The 13,998-nt window shown below is 51.1% G+C and overlaps 1 protein-coding gene across 2 annotated transcripts; it reads right to left on the bottom strand.

Moving 5' to 3' along the window:
- Window positions 1-7,605: 7,605 nt before the first annotated feature.
- On the bottom strand, window positions 7,606-13,055 carry LOC102251097 (SLA class II histocompatibility antigen, DQ haplotype D alpha chain). Of its 2 annotated transcripts, none has more exons than XM_014537279.1 (5): window positions 12,909-13,055; window positions 9,192-9,440; window positions 8,509-8,790; window positions 8,084-8,255; window positions 7,606-7,904 (listed from the first exon to the last, which is right to left on the bottom strand). In XM_014537279.1, exons 1-4 carry the CDS (start codon window positions 12,988-12,990, stop codon window positions 8,101-8,103), a joined length of 768 nt encoding a protein of 255 aa, XP_014392765.1. In that variant the 5' UTR covers window positions 12,991-13,055; the 3' UTR covers window positions 7,606-7,904; window positions 8,084-8,100. The 2 variants fall into 2 exon arrangements, with proteins under 2 accessions (XP_014392765.1, XP_005863350.1); XM_005863288.2 differs by having other exon boundaries at window positions 7,606-7,902; window positions 8,081-8,255.
- Between the last annotated feature and the right edge of the window lie 943 nt (window positions 13,056-13,998).

Consider the following 13,998-nt stretch of genomic DNA (forward strand, 5'->3'; position numbering starts at 1 on the left):
GTCCCAAAATAAAAAAATAAAAAAAATAAAAGAAAAGAAAATGACACTTTAAAAAATGGTAAAATGGTAGCGGTAATAATACTAGTTAAAAATAAAAATGTAGTAGTTGAAAGGGTAAAATCAGGTGATGGGAAAAAAAAAAAAGAAAAACAATGTTTTCTTAGTTAAAAGGTGAAAAAGTAATTAAAAAAAATAAAAATAAAAATGTGCAGTAATGCAGGTGCTTCAGATCTTCTACTCTTCTTTTTGGCACGCCCGGAATTCAGGAGAATGTTGAATTTCCCTCTGATACACTGTTCCTCCGTGTTGTAAGCCACAGTCCTGATTTTAAGGCAGGCCGTATTGGTTCCCCTTACTGCTGTATTTGTATGTACAGAAGAGTCAGTTCGTGGCTCTGCCTCTGGGTGGCAGTGTGTCTGGATTGACCTCCAAGGCTTTAAGTCCTCTCTGACCAGGAGTTCTCTATTGTACCTGAACCAGCTCCGCCCAGATCTGTTTCACCAGTCGCCACTCTCAGCTCTGTTTTCCAGGCTCCCCAAAAACAATCTTCCCCTACAAGCTCCGCTAGCGACCCCAATTGGGCAATCACATGCACCGGGATCAACAATCAAACTCACAGATTTAAGAGGAAGTGTGTAAACAAGAGCCTGGGAGGCTGTGGGAACTCGCAGGGTTCCACCTTCCAGAACTCCGCGGAGTCTCAGAGCTGGTTTTTTAATCGTTACCCTGCTCTGTCCGCAGTGGCTTTTCATTACAAGGTGTTACTGTGAGGAATGACACAGGCATCCACCTCCAGCCCTCGGGTCCCGAATTGGGGAGTGAGACCCCAGAAAGGACAGAACACGCCCCAGGGCTGCCTCTAGGAGCAGCTCACTAGATAGAACAGGCGGGAGGCCCGTCAGGGGAGCAGCAACCAGGCAGGTAATCAGGTGGACAGACGGCTGCACAAGAGAAAGGCCGCAGCTGTGTCGGAGGCGGAAGAGAGGGTGCCCATGGTGCAGTGGTGATCGGTGAAGCCACAGACGGGCGGAAGGAACAGGAGCTGAGGCAGCATGGGCGGCTGAGTCTGAACCCTGCCGCCTCTGTCCCTGGGGGCGGTGGGGGCAGGAGAGGGGGCCTTTGTGCCCATAGGCACCACGTGGAGGGGACCCTGCAGTCCAGCTGGGCAGGGAGGAGGCAGAATCTCGCTGCAGAGTCAGTGCAGAGGGAGAGGAGGCCCTGGCTCCCCCTGCCTGTGGAGGCCACTGGAAGCTCATTGGAGGGACAGCCAATGGGATGGGTCGCCTCATCTTGTGTTATTTCTGGTGTAAACATTGGTCTTGCTAGAACCTCATTTTGTTTTCACCTGATTGGGGAAAACGAGCTTGTCCATGTAGGTGATAGTCCTGATTTAGGAGCAGGTGCGGGGACGGTGGGGCCAGGGCAGAGGACCCTGGAGGTCCCAGGGCCACAGGTGCCCACCGCACTGCTCCCAGGGGTGCAGCGAGGAGCCCCTGAAAACGTCATGGCAACGTGAGAACAGGCGTTTCCCACAGGAATGTCGGTCTGATGGCGTCGAACTTGCATGCACTTTTTGCCTTCTTTTGTTTTTAGTGACATTTTCTCATTTTTGTACTTCGTTAGCAGCGTGGAACCGGCCATTGGTGTGAAATGGAGCTGTCAGACATAATACAGGATTCCATGAAACTCAGAAAATGGACTCTCAGTCACCACTCGGGTCCCATTTCAGGTGCATGGCCTGCTCTGTCGAATCAGGTGAGGCCGCTTCAGACCTGGGTCCATGTGTCACTCAGCTGGTGGGCGTGGTGTTTGTTCTTTTTCCTGCTTTTCCATTGGGTGGGGATGAGACGCCAGCGCCCGGTCCTGCCACAGGCTCTCGGGGAACCACAGCTCCAAGCACACCAGTTGGACTTCTGCTCAGACCCTCAGAGTAGTAAATGTCAGGAGAGTCCAGTCCTGTGAGGGGCCCTCAGAACCCAGGTATAGGGGGTGCAGTCCTGTGAGGAGGCCCTCAGGTATAGATGGGGTGCAGTCCTGTGAGGGGCCCTCAGGACACAGGTGTAGATGGGGTGCAGTCCTGTGAGGGGGCCCTCAGGTGTAGACGGGGTGCAGTCCTGTGAGGGGTCCTCAGGTGTAGACGGGGTGCAGTCCTGTGAGGGGTCCTCAGGTGTAGACGGGGTGCAGTCCTGTGAGGGGTCCTCAGGTGTAGACGGGGTGCAGTCCTGTGAGGGGTCCTCAGGTGTAGACGGGGTGCAGTCCTGTGAGGGGTCCTCAGGTGTAGACGGGGTGCAGTCCTGTGAGGGGTCCTCAGGTGTAGACGGGGTGCAGTCCTGTGAGGGGTCCTCAGGTGTAGACGGGGTGCAGTCCTGTGAGGGGTCCTCAGGTGTAGACGGGGTGCAGTCCTGTGAGGGGTCCTCAGGTGTAGACGGGGTGCAGTCCTGTGAGGGGTCCTCAGGTGTAGACGGGGTGCAGTCCTGTGAGGGGTCCTCAGGTGTAGACGGGGTGCAGTCCTGTGAGGGGTCCTCAGGTGTAGACGGGGTGCAGTCCTGTGAGGGGTCCTCAGGTGTAGACGGGGTGCAGTCCTGTGAGGGGTCCTCAGGTGTAGACGGGGTGCAGTCCTGTGAGGGGTCCTCAGGTGTAGACGGGGTGCAGTCCTGTGAGGGGTCCTCAGGTGTAGACGGGGTGCAGTCCTGTGAGGGGTCCTCAGGTGTAGACGGGGTGCAGTCCTGTGAGGGGTCCTCAGGTGTAGACGGGGTGCAGTCCTGTGAGGGGTCCTCAGGTGTAGACGGGGTGCAGTCCTGTGAGGGGTCCTCAGGTGTAGACGGGGTGCAGTCCTGTGAGGGGTCCTCAGGTGTAGACGGGGTGCAGTCCTGTGAGGGGTCCTCAGGTGTAGACGGGGTGCAGTCCTGTGAGGGGTCCTCAGGTGTAGACGGGGTGCAGTCCTGTGAGGGGTCCTCAGGTGTAGACGGGGTGCAGTCCTGTGAGGGGTCCTCAGGTGTAGACGGGGTGCAGTCCTGTGAGGGGTCCTCAGGTGTAGACGGGGTGCAGTCCTGTGAGGGGTCCTCAGGTGTAGACGGGGTGCAGTCCTGTGAGGGGTCCTCAGGTGTAGACGGGGTGCAGTCCTGTGAGGGGTCCTCAGGTGTAGACGGGGTGCAGTCCTGTGAGGGGTCCTCAGGTGTAGACGGGGTGCAGTCCTGTGAGGGGTCCTCAGGTGTAGACGGGGTGCAGTCCTGTGAGGGGTCCTCAGGTGTAGACGGGGTGCAGTCCTGTGAGGGGTCCTCAGGTGTAGACGGGGTGCAGTCCTGTGAGGGGTCCTCAGGACTCAGGTATAGACGGGGTGCAGTCCTGTGAGGGGTCCTCAGGTGTAGACGGGGTGCAGTCCTGTGAGGGGTCCTCAGGTGTAGACGGGGTGCAGTCCTGTGAGGGGTCCTCAGGTGTAGACGGGGTGCAGTCCTGTGAGGGGTCCTCAGGTGTAGACGGGGTGCAGTCCTGTGAGGGGTCCTCAGGTGTAGACGGGGTGCAGTCCTGTGAGGGGTCCTCAGGTGTAGACGGGGTGCAGTCCTGTGAGGGGTCCTCAGGTGTAGACGGGGTGCAGTCCTGTGAGGGATCCTCAGGACTCAGGTATAGACGGGGTGCAGTCCTGTGAGGGGTCCTCAGGTGTAGACGGGGTGCAGTCCTGTGAGGGGTCCTCAGGTGTAGACGGGGTGCAGTCCTGTGAGGGGTCCTCAGGTGTAGACGGGGTGCAGTCCTGTGAGGGGTCCTCAGGTGTAGACGGGGTGCAGTCCTGTGAGGGGTCCTCAGGTGTAGACGGGGTGCAGTCCTGTGAGGGGTCCTCAGGTGTAGACGGGGTGCAGTCCTGTGAGGGGTCCTCAGGTGTAGACGGGGTGCAGTCCTGTGAGGGATCCTCAGGACTCAGGTATAGACGGGGTGCAGTCCTGTGAGGGGTCCTCAGGTGTAGACGGGGTGCAGTCCTGTGAGGGGTCCTCAGGTGTAGACGGGGTGCAGTCCTGTGAGGGGTCCTCAGGTGTAGACGGGGTGCAGTCCTGTGAGGGGTCCTCAGGTGTAGACGGGGTGCAGTCCTGTGAGGGGTCCTCAGGTGTAGACGGGGTGCAGTCCTGTGAGGGGTCCTCAGGTGTAGACGGGGTGCAGTCCTGTGAGGGGTCCTCAGGTGTAGACGGGGTGCAGTCCTGTGAGGGATCCTCAGGACTCAGGTATAGACGGGGTGCAGTCCTGTGAGGGGTCCTCAGGTGTAGACGGGGTGCAGTCCTGTGAGGGGTCCTCAGGTGTAGACGGGGTGCAGTCCTGTGAGGGGTCCTCAGGTGTAGACGGGGTGCAGTCCTGTGAGGGGTCCTCAGGTGTAGACGGGGTGCAGTCCTGTGAGGGGTCCTCAGGTGTAGACGGGGTGCAGTCCTGTGAGGGGTCCTCAGGTGTAGACGGGGTGCAGTCCTGTGAGGGGTCCTCAGGTGTAGACGGGGTGCAGTCCTGTGAGGGATCCTCAGGACTCAGGTATAGACGGGGTGCAGTCCTGTGAGGGGTCCTCAGGTGTAGACGGGGTGCAGTCCTGTGAGGGGTCCTCAGGTGTAGACGGGGTGCAGTCCTGTGAGGGGTCCTCAGGTGTAGACGGGGTGCAGTCCTGTGAGGGGTCCTCAGGTGTAGACGGGGTGCAGTCCTGTGAGGGGTCCTCAGGTGTAGACGGGGTGCAGTCCTGTGAGGGGTCCTCAGGTGTAGACGGGGTGCAGTCCTGTGAGGGGTCCTCAGGTGTAGACGGGGTGCAGTCCTGTGAGGGATCCTCAGGACTCAGGTATAGACGGGGTGCAGTCCTGTGAGGGGTCCTCAGGTGTAGACGGGGTGCAGTCCTGTGAGGGGTCCTCAGGTGTAGACGGGGTGCAGTCCTGTGAGGGGTCCTCAGGTGTAGACGGGGTGCAGTCCTGTGAGGGGTCCTCAGGTGTAGACGGGGTGCAGTCCTGTGAGGGGTCCTCAGGTGTAGACGGGGTGCAGTCCTGTGAGGGGTCCTCAGGTGTAGACGGGGTGCAGTCCTGTGAGGGGTCCTCAGGTGTAGACGGGGTGCAGTCCTGTGAGGGATCCTCAGGACTCAGGTATAGACGGGGTGCAGTCCTGTGAGGGGTCCTCAGGTGTAGACGGGGTGCAGTCCTGTGAGGGGTCCTCAGGTGTAGACGGGGTGCAGTCCTGTGAGGGGTCCTCAGGTGTACTTAGCTGCTTTTCTGGTGAGTCCTCCTTTTCTTTCCTTTGGGGGTTTCTTTGTCTACCCATGTTTGATCGTACCGCCATATCTAGATGTTGAGTCGTTCAGTGGTTGCTCCTTGGGTGGCCTTGGTTCCTCAGGCTGCAGTTGCTCCTTGGATGGTTGTGGTAGCAGCTGCTCCTCAGTTGGTAGCAGCTCCTCTGGTGTGTGCTGTTCACCGTTGTGGTGGCTCCTCTGCCTGGTTGGGGGAGGCTTTACACACAGCTGCTGTGCCTCAGACAGAGGGTGTGGTGATCAGGAGGCTGCTATTCCTTGGATGGTGGCGGGCTACACAAGCACGCTTTTTTCTCTTGAATCTTTCCCAACTCCTCCCAAATGTCGGCATACATAAAAATATATTGCATATAGCATTTCTTGACTAAAAGTTTATGGGCCATGAAGAAGGAAGATATCTTTTGTTAGAGAGTAATATCCTAAAGCCACATATTACAACATTTTGCTCTAGGAGTTCTCTTAGCAACCCCTTCACCAATAGTATGTCACTGACTACTATACCCTATCTGTTCTCTCAGCCTAACTCAATCTCAACTTCTCTCATTCTAGAGAGGAAAAGAAACCCTCCAATTAATGATTGAAAAGTAATTCATCCAGAGCTTCACGTTTGAATCTCCTAAATCATTAAAGGGCTCAGAAACAAAAGTGCCTTTTATATAATGTGATCCATTGTTTTTAATAAATGAATTCTGCTTATAACTAGCAAAATTTTTGTTTTTAATTTTCAATTACAGTTGAGAGCTGCTATTGTTTTATAGCAGTCTCAGGTGTACAGCACGGTGGTTAGGCATCTATGTAAAAGATCATGGAACACTTCATGAATTTGTATGTCATGCTTGCTCAGGGGCCATGCTAATCTCAGTGTTGTTCCGATTTTGGTAAATGTGCTGCTGAAGGAGCACTAGCAAGGTATTTGTACACCATCTTAAGGCCCTGCCTGCATATCAAGGTTATTCAAATTCTGTCAATACCTCTGCAAAGTAAGTATCATTCCCACATTGCAGTTGAGAAAAACATGGCTCAGAATGTTAGATACTTAACTCTAGTGTTGCACAGTTCAAAATACTCGCTATAAGGCACCGAGTCCTCAATTTAGGTTTCTTTGTACCAAACTTTGCTGCATCAGTTATTCTGTTAGTATCTGTCTCTCCCAGTTACATGTTAAGCTCCTGGAGGCAGATGGCATGGACAGGGACAACCTCACACAGCCTGGGGCTGTTCCATCGCTCCATCCAAGGTGCAATATGTAGACACAGTCATGCGGGGCGGAAAGACTGAGTCAACGCAGGGAACACAGTTGCAAAAGGCGATGGCTCCAAGTCCGGTCACACACAAGCTCAGGAGTGAAGTGTTGGGTGCACCTGCAGGGCCAGAACGTCCCTCTGTGGATCTATCTCCCTGCCAGGGTTTCCACTGGGAGGCAGTGAGTCCAGAGCAGGCCAGCACCCACCGCTGCTGCTGCGTTATCTCATTCCTGTTGACACGGGCACTTTCTCCCTCACAGGCTCCCCTTCCTTAGCCAGGAGCAGAGGGCGGGGCGGGGGTAGCGGGCTGTTCTGCTACTCTCAGGTGCACAGGGACACAGGGATCCAGTGATGCTGGTGGGGCTTACTTGCCTGGACGCACCCTGCAGCCACATTCACCCCATGCCCCTGACATGCCAGGGTGGCACAGGACAATCCACAGGTTAGCCAGCAGGGTTCATCCAGGAGGCGAAGCAAGCTACACCTGTATCTAGGGACCCCGTGTGCCTGTGGTTTATATTCCCACCCCTTTCCCACTGGTTACTAACCCTAAGTAAGGACAAAGCATTTGGCCCTTCTCAGAAACTGCATTATCGCCCCATTCTAATGCCCTCCTGACTGACTTCCATTTCTTTTCCTGCCTTTAGAATTCTTATCTCCTCAAGGGCAAGGAAGAGAGAAAGTTTCTAATATCATCATTAATTTTACACATTTAAAGTTTTGAAAAACAATTTTTGACTTTTGGTACTTTTGAAATTACAAAAGTATTTTCTTTCCCTTAACTTCTCTATCGTAACTTTTAAAAACTATATTACAATAACAAAACTGCATCAAGAGCAAAGTATACATGATCTTCACTGATGCCTGAATTGGGGAGATGGGGAGGGAAGCAGTGGCCAAGGGTGGGAACCAAATGAAGAGAGAAATCTTAACCTCATCTAATATATCAAAATTTATCAGGCTTTATTTGGTTACTCTTTTGTTACTGGGCATGAAAAATGACCTGTTAAATAAAAGGAAAGGGGCCTGAAACATGAGGGTTTGCCATTCTTAGCTATGTCCTTGTTAGCTGTGAGATGAAAGAAAGAAAAAAATTCAATAAAAGACCTCATAAAGGGAATTTATTGCTTCCATGGACATATAAGATCAGAGTCACAAGGGATTAGGCATACCCCAGGGATCTCCATAGTAGGTAACGGCTGAGAAAAAAAAAAAATGTCAGGAGTGAGGGGGAGAATTCCAAGGGTTTGTGAACTCTGAGAGGACACAGCGCCTTAAGTCCCAGAGAAGAGATGACAGGAGGGGCATTGGATAAGAGAAGGCATATGATGGACTTGGCCAGCGAATAGTGCCAGGTCACCCAGCATGTCCACTCTTCTGCTCTTAAGATTGGCAATGCACCTGCAGTAACAGGAAAGACATGAGATTCATAGGTCTCAGAGGCTCCTGTGCTTTCTTCATGCTGTTTCCCAATTCTACTACAACTTTTCAACCACAGTTGTGTCCACAATCTCTTCCCACTCTCCTTCCCCCTGTCCTGTGTCTCCCGGTCCCAGCTCTAACACATGGGAATCCTTACCTTTCCTTCTGAAGTGTGACTCACAAGGGCCCTTGGTGTCTGGAGGCACCAGCTGGGCGCAGGCCCTGGATAATGAAGACGGTGCCCATGACGATGCCCACGAGGCCCACGGCCAGCCCCAGGGCGCAGACCACTGTCTCCGTCAGCTCTGACATGGGGGCTGGAATCTCGGGCTCTGTGGGAGTGAGGTGATGGAGGTCAGGATGCGGAAGGTTGGCTCACAGCATATGTGCAAGATGGGGTGGGAGGGGTGGTGTTGGTTCTACAAAGACTTGGCTCCAGGTTGAGGGAGAATAATAAAGTCCATCATTAGAAATCCTTGAAGTGTAGAAAGGAGGCTTTGGGCCATGAGATTTAGGAGCTAAAAGGCAGAGTGTCTGACTTGACAGAGAAAAGAAGGCACCAGAAGGCGTGGGGCTCATACCCACCCCAGTGCTTCAGGAGTGGCTGGTCCAGCCCCCAGTGCTCCACCTTGCAGTCATAGACGTCGTCAGCAGAAGGGAGGAAGGTGAGGTAACTGATCTTGAGGAAGGAATGATCCCTCTTGGGCAGGAAGCTGGTTTCAGAAACACCCTGCGTGACTGAGTGCCCGTTGCTCAGCCACGAGATGTTGATCACAGGAGGGAAGATGTTGTCCACGGCACAGATGAGGGTGTTGGGCTGGCCCAGCTCCACGGGAGACTTGGGAAACACAGTCACCTCAGGAACCTCTGCGGTGAGGAAACAGCACTGGAGGGGCCTCCCACCAACGTTTCCCCATCGGAGAGCAGAGATGCTCTTGTTCCCTCTGCTTGTGAGCCGCTGTACACTGCCCACCCGTCATCCCCACGCCCTTCTCTCTGTGGGCCCCTTGTTAGGGGAGGACATCTATGGGACCCGTTCTTGAAGGAGTCGAGGATTGCAGTGTGGGTGCAAGAATCTGTATTTCATGGAAATATGTGGTTTGTAAGAAGGGAGAGGATGAGGGTTCAGCAAATTCCATGAGAAGATCTGGGACTCCTTGGAAAGGAGAGCATTTTACAGAGTGAAGGGAATCTATCCGAGGGAAGAAGGGAGTGAGGCCTGGTATGAAGGGTAGATTCAGGAAAGAGACAGGATGGTGGACACACACCATTGATAGCAGCAGTAGAGTTGGAGCGTTTAATCAAGAGGTCCAAGTTGTATCTTGCAGTATTCACTTCTCTCAGTCCACTCTGTGGGTCAAAACCTCTAACTTCACTAAACATAGGCTGCTGCCAGACAGTCTCCCTCTTCTCCAGGTCCACGTAGAATTCCTCATCTCCATCAAATTCCTGGGTGTACTGGCCTGAGGGACTGTAAGACTGGGAGAAGCATACACCATAGGCAGCAACGTGGTCAGCTGATGAGTGAGGTGAGAGCAGGGAGGTGCATAACAAAGGAGAGAAAGGATATCATTAAACAAAGTGACAAGAAACGAATGTGCAAACATTGTGGGCTGCGCCTTCGGCACAGCCTGCAGTCCCCAGTGCCTGCTCCCTCCCCTGGCTGTCCAGTTAGAATCCAGCTGCCTCTAAACTCCCACGTTTGCTCCTGTAACAGGAACAGAATTCCACAGGCCTGTTTACTGCAATTTCCTGCCCACCTAGCTCAGTACCCAGTACCTCATGGGCTTATGATAAATACTGAAATGGGTGGAACAAGGAACAAATGAATGACCATGGCCTTAGCTTTCTTTCCCAGAGATTCAATTTACCTCTCTCTGCTTCATAAGTTTTCTCTCTCAATTTCTTCATCGGTTAATAACACATTCATTGTGAGTCCTCTCCCCTCAGGACTGGCTCAGAACAGAACATGTTCTATGCAAGGATTCCTTCCTCCTTTTATTTTTTTCACCAAGGAAATGCACACTCGATATAATTTTTAAAGAATTGCCTCCATTTTAGGGAATAAGAAAGAGCATGATAAAGGCAGTGACAATATCACAAAACACATAAAAGGTAAACAATGCTTCTAAGGTCTCTGTTTTTTTGGTTTTTGTTGTTTTGTTTATCTTCACCTGAGGATATTTTTCCATTGAGTTTTTCTTTTGGAGAAAGTGGGAGGGAGGGGGGAGAAAGACAAAGAGAGAGAAACCTCTCAGATCAATTGGTTGCCTCTTGCAGGTGGCTCTGGGGATGGAACCTGCAACTCAGGTACCTGCCCTTAACAAGGTCTCAAACCTATGACCTTTCACTGTGCAGGTTGATGCTCTAACCATTGAGCTCACCAGCCAGGGCTAAGGTCTCTGCTTCTGTAACAGGGTGGTCCTTAGAGGAGAGCACCTGGTTTCCTTTGAAATGAAACTGGAAACTTCATTAGACTTTGGATTTCTGTCATTTCCCACCCTCTGCTTTTCTTGAAGGACGTTACTAAGCCTCTCCTTTTTCTGACTCAACACTTACCTTGTGGAGGACTCAAGGAAAACTCTGGCCCTTCCCTCGAATGGACAGTGGACTTGTCTGTGACGCCAAAGAAGAAGGCAGCCAGCGCAGCTGACTCCCAGGTGGGCCTGACTGGACAACTTGTCTGAGCCTTTTACCACTTCTTCTTCCCTCCCTTCCTATTTCCTGAGTTTCAGCAAGGTTTCAGACATTGTGAGGAGCGAGGAGTAACACACGGACCACACTCAGTCTCTGCCAGTGAGGAGCTTAATGAATAGGGGAATCCGGTGAGTAAGGAGCCAATAGGTGCACTGTGCTGAGTCCTCCACAAATACCTCACCTGCCCATCAAACCAGACGTCACCCTTTCATGCTCCTTGGTCTTTACAAGGGGCTGGTTTCCTCCCTCAAATTATCTTCCAGGATTTTCTGGACACCTCCAGTTCATTCTTGGAATGTCTGCTTAGTTACCAACTTCTTGGCTAAGTCCCCTCCTTAAGCATAGTTTTGACTACATTATGATCTCCAGCCCCTCCATGCAAATGTCCTCTTTGCAAGTTTATCTATTCCTCATCCCCACCCAGCATGACCTCCTTGGCTGGCCACTTAAAAGGCCCTCTATCAAAGCCTCCTTATCCTTGTAATGAATCCTCTTGACTCCTTTACAAACATGAATATATGTGATTATCCTTTTCATCGGCATGTGTCCTGGCTGCACGCCGCTGCTGATGAGCCAGCTGGAACTACTCACTCTCAGTTTCAGTCTCACTGGGCCCACTGTCCTGCCCAGCAGTGGCCGTGCTCTGGGCACCGTGTTGTCCTATTGCTAATCTGAGCTCCCTCCAGGGGCAGATAGCACGTCTCTTCATCTGAGTCCCAGCACTGAGCTCCTGGTGCTCAAACTGTGTAGCAAATGTCATCCCTATTCTCCAGGACGACAGAGATTTGGGGAAGGCTGACAGACACGAAGGTAGCAGCATCCTATGAGTGACTGGGCTGCATTATGGCTCATGAGCCTAAGCACTGTTGTTAGGTGGGGCCTTTATTTTTCCATAAAAATACTAAAAAATCATATTTATGACCATATTAGTATAAAGGCAAATATAATCCAGGCTAAGTTAAACTAGTTTCTTCTACCCTAAAAGTTCATTTTTTCTTCTAATTTTAAAAGAAAGAAAAACATTTTCATGGGGCCCTAATAGGCATTGCAGGCCTTTGGCCCTGTGCTCACTGTGGGGGCTACATCGAGCCGGACCAGGGCACTCTGCAGTGACATTGAGAAAAGGGGACTTGGACGTGCTCTGGAGAAGCAGACAAACTTTCATACCAAACCAAGAAAACTGGGGGCAGCATGGTTAATGAAGTCCTTGAAGATCAGGGTAACCTCCAGTTCACTTCCTCTTTGAACTACAGTGCATGGTTTTTCTTCTTTGCCTTTCTAAACCCACTCTTCATTCCAGTAAAACAATGGAAAAAAGAGCCAGGGATGGACCCTGGAAAGAAAGGAGGGTAAAAGAATGAAGAAGAGAGAGTGGAAAGGTGAGCAACAGAGGTGGAGTGCCCAGGGGACCAAACCCTGATAAGATGCCCAATCTTCCTCTTGCAGAGCTTCCTTATATGTGGTGAATGACAGGCCATTTGGGCTGACAGTGTGAGACTAATGTAATTTAATTCACCAAGTTTTCATCATAAAGTTCTCAAATTTAAAATAAAAGTAAAGATATTCTCTACTTTGTTAATGAAAAATTATACAGCTATACCTGTAATAATAGTAATTTTAAAATATCATTGACATTTAATGGTCTTCATTACTTGGAAAGCACACCTAAAACCTACTTTATTTGATTTTTTGTAAGGTGACGCATAAGCGGTAACAGATTAAATGAAAACCACGAGATAAAATGATTTGTCTGAAGGCCCTCACTGGGCTGTTTTCCCATTCCCCACCCGTGCCAGTTCTCAGCTTGGAAATGTATGTGAATCTGAGACAAAGCAAAGAACCCTTCTTTATATCTACATAGTACACATAATTCATGAAACTCTTTACCGCAAGGTAAACTACAATTAAAATCTATAAAAAGCTCCAAAAATTGTTCAGAAAAATTTGGGAACAATAGATCATAAATTTCAGTAACAGAACATCCACGTATGAAAACATCCCTAATCTTTGAGGCAATCACCCATGAATGCTGTAGACCCCCCAGGCTATATTCATGGATCCAATGTTAGAAACGGGATGATGGCCTTGGTGCAGTGTGCAAAGCTCGGTAGCAGAGACTGGATTGGGACTCTGGTTTTCCAAAAAAGGAAGGATCATAATTTTTGGTTGTGGTTAATATTGAGGATGCCTTTGAGGAATCGTTACTATTTCTATGCAAATCTATCTTTTTTTACCCTCCAATTCTGTTTCTCCAGTTCCGTCCCCACGTGGCTCAGCAGAGCACTCACCCACAATGTCTTCACCTCCACAGCGACTCAGCACAGTGGTCAGGGCGAGGGCCCCCCAAATCAGGGCTCTGTTTAGGGCCATCCTCTTCTCAAGGTGGTCTCAGCAGTTGCTTCTCTGAGTTGTAGAGCAATGGGAGGACCAAGCTGAGAAAGAAATCTAAAAACACCCAAACCAAACTCTGCAGTTCAGGTTCTGGCCAATCAGACACCCACCCTGTGATGACACCTCTGTTGCTGGCTGAAGAGTGTGTACTAGGAGGTCTGGCAGGAACTGGGAAATCCCCGGGTTCTGAGGTTCTGATGCAGCCTCCGCTCCAACTGGACCTGAGGGAATTTTCCATGAAAGGAGGGAGGGTATGAAATCAGAATCTCCTCTTCTGCCCTAACTGGTGTTGCTCAGTGGATAGAGCATCAGCCTGCGGACTCAAGGGTCCCAGGTTCGATTCCGGTTAAGGCAGGGGTGGGCAAACTTTTTGACTCGAGGGCCACAATGGGTTCTTAAACTGGACCGGAGGACCGGAACAAAAGCATGGATGGAGTGTTTGTGTGAACTAATATAAATTCAAAGTAAACATCATTACATAAAAGGGTACGGTCTTTTTTTTTTTTAGTTTTATTCATTTCAAACGGGCCGGATCCGGCCCGCGGGCTGTAGTTTGCCCACGGCTGACCTAGAGACTTCATAGCCGTTGTCAAGTCTTAATGTCTTATCTCAATGCATTACTGTTTTGTGCAGTCTCAGTCTATCAATAAAACTACAAATGCCGAGGAGCACTCACCTGCTTCCCCATGCTTGAGCTTCCCACAGACATCTCCCCTTTCTAAACCACTGTTAATAACTGGGCCAACCCTGTGGTTCTTATTACATTGCAAAACACCCTTCAGCAATAACATTGGGAGAGAAAAAAAAGTTTATTACTTATAGGCCCTGGAGAACACAAGGCACACCAGGGGGCACACAGTGATGTGAGAGGGGGATAGGAGAAGAAAGAGAGAGAGAGAAAGAGAGAGCCGGGGGAGAGAGATGGAGAGAGAGAGAGAACAGACCTGGGGTTCTACTTTTATTGGGTCAACAGTGGTGTGTTATCAA

This window comes from Myotis brandtii, unplaced genomic scaffold (assembly GCF_000412655.1).
Source record: "Myotis brandtii unplaced genomic scaffold, ASM41265v1 scaffold1759, whole genome shotgun sequence".
NCBI classification, from domain to species: Eukaryota; Metazoa; Chordata; class Mammalia; order Chiroptera; family Vespertilionidae; genus Myotis; species Myotis brandtii.

Bases quoted from the DNA above. Each gene is read 5' to 3' on its own strand.
- LOC102251097 (XM_014537279.1), bottom strand. From the start codon at position 12,990: ATGGCCCTAAACAGAGCCCTGATTTGGGGGGCCCTCGCCCTGACCACT. The intron at 8,791-9,191 runs GTGTGTGTCCAC...TCCTCACCGCAG, and splicing joins CTCTACTGCTGCTATCAATG to AGGTTCCTGAGGTGACTGTG. The intron at 8,256-8,508 runs GTGGGTATGAGC...TCACTCCCACAG, and splicing joins GCCACTCCTGAAGCACTGGG to AGCCCGAGATTCCAGCCCCC.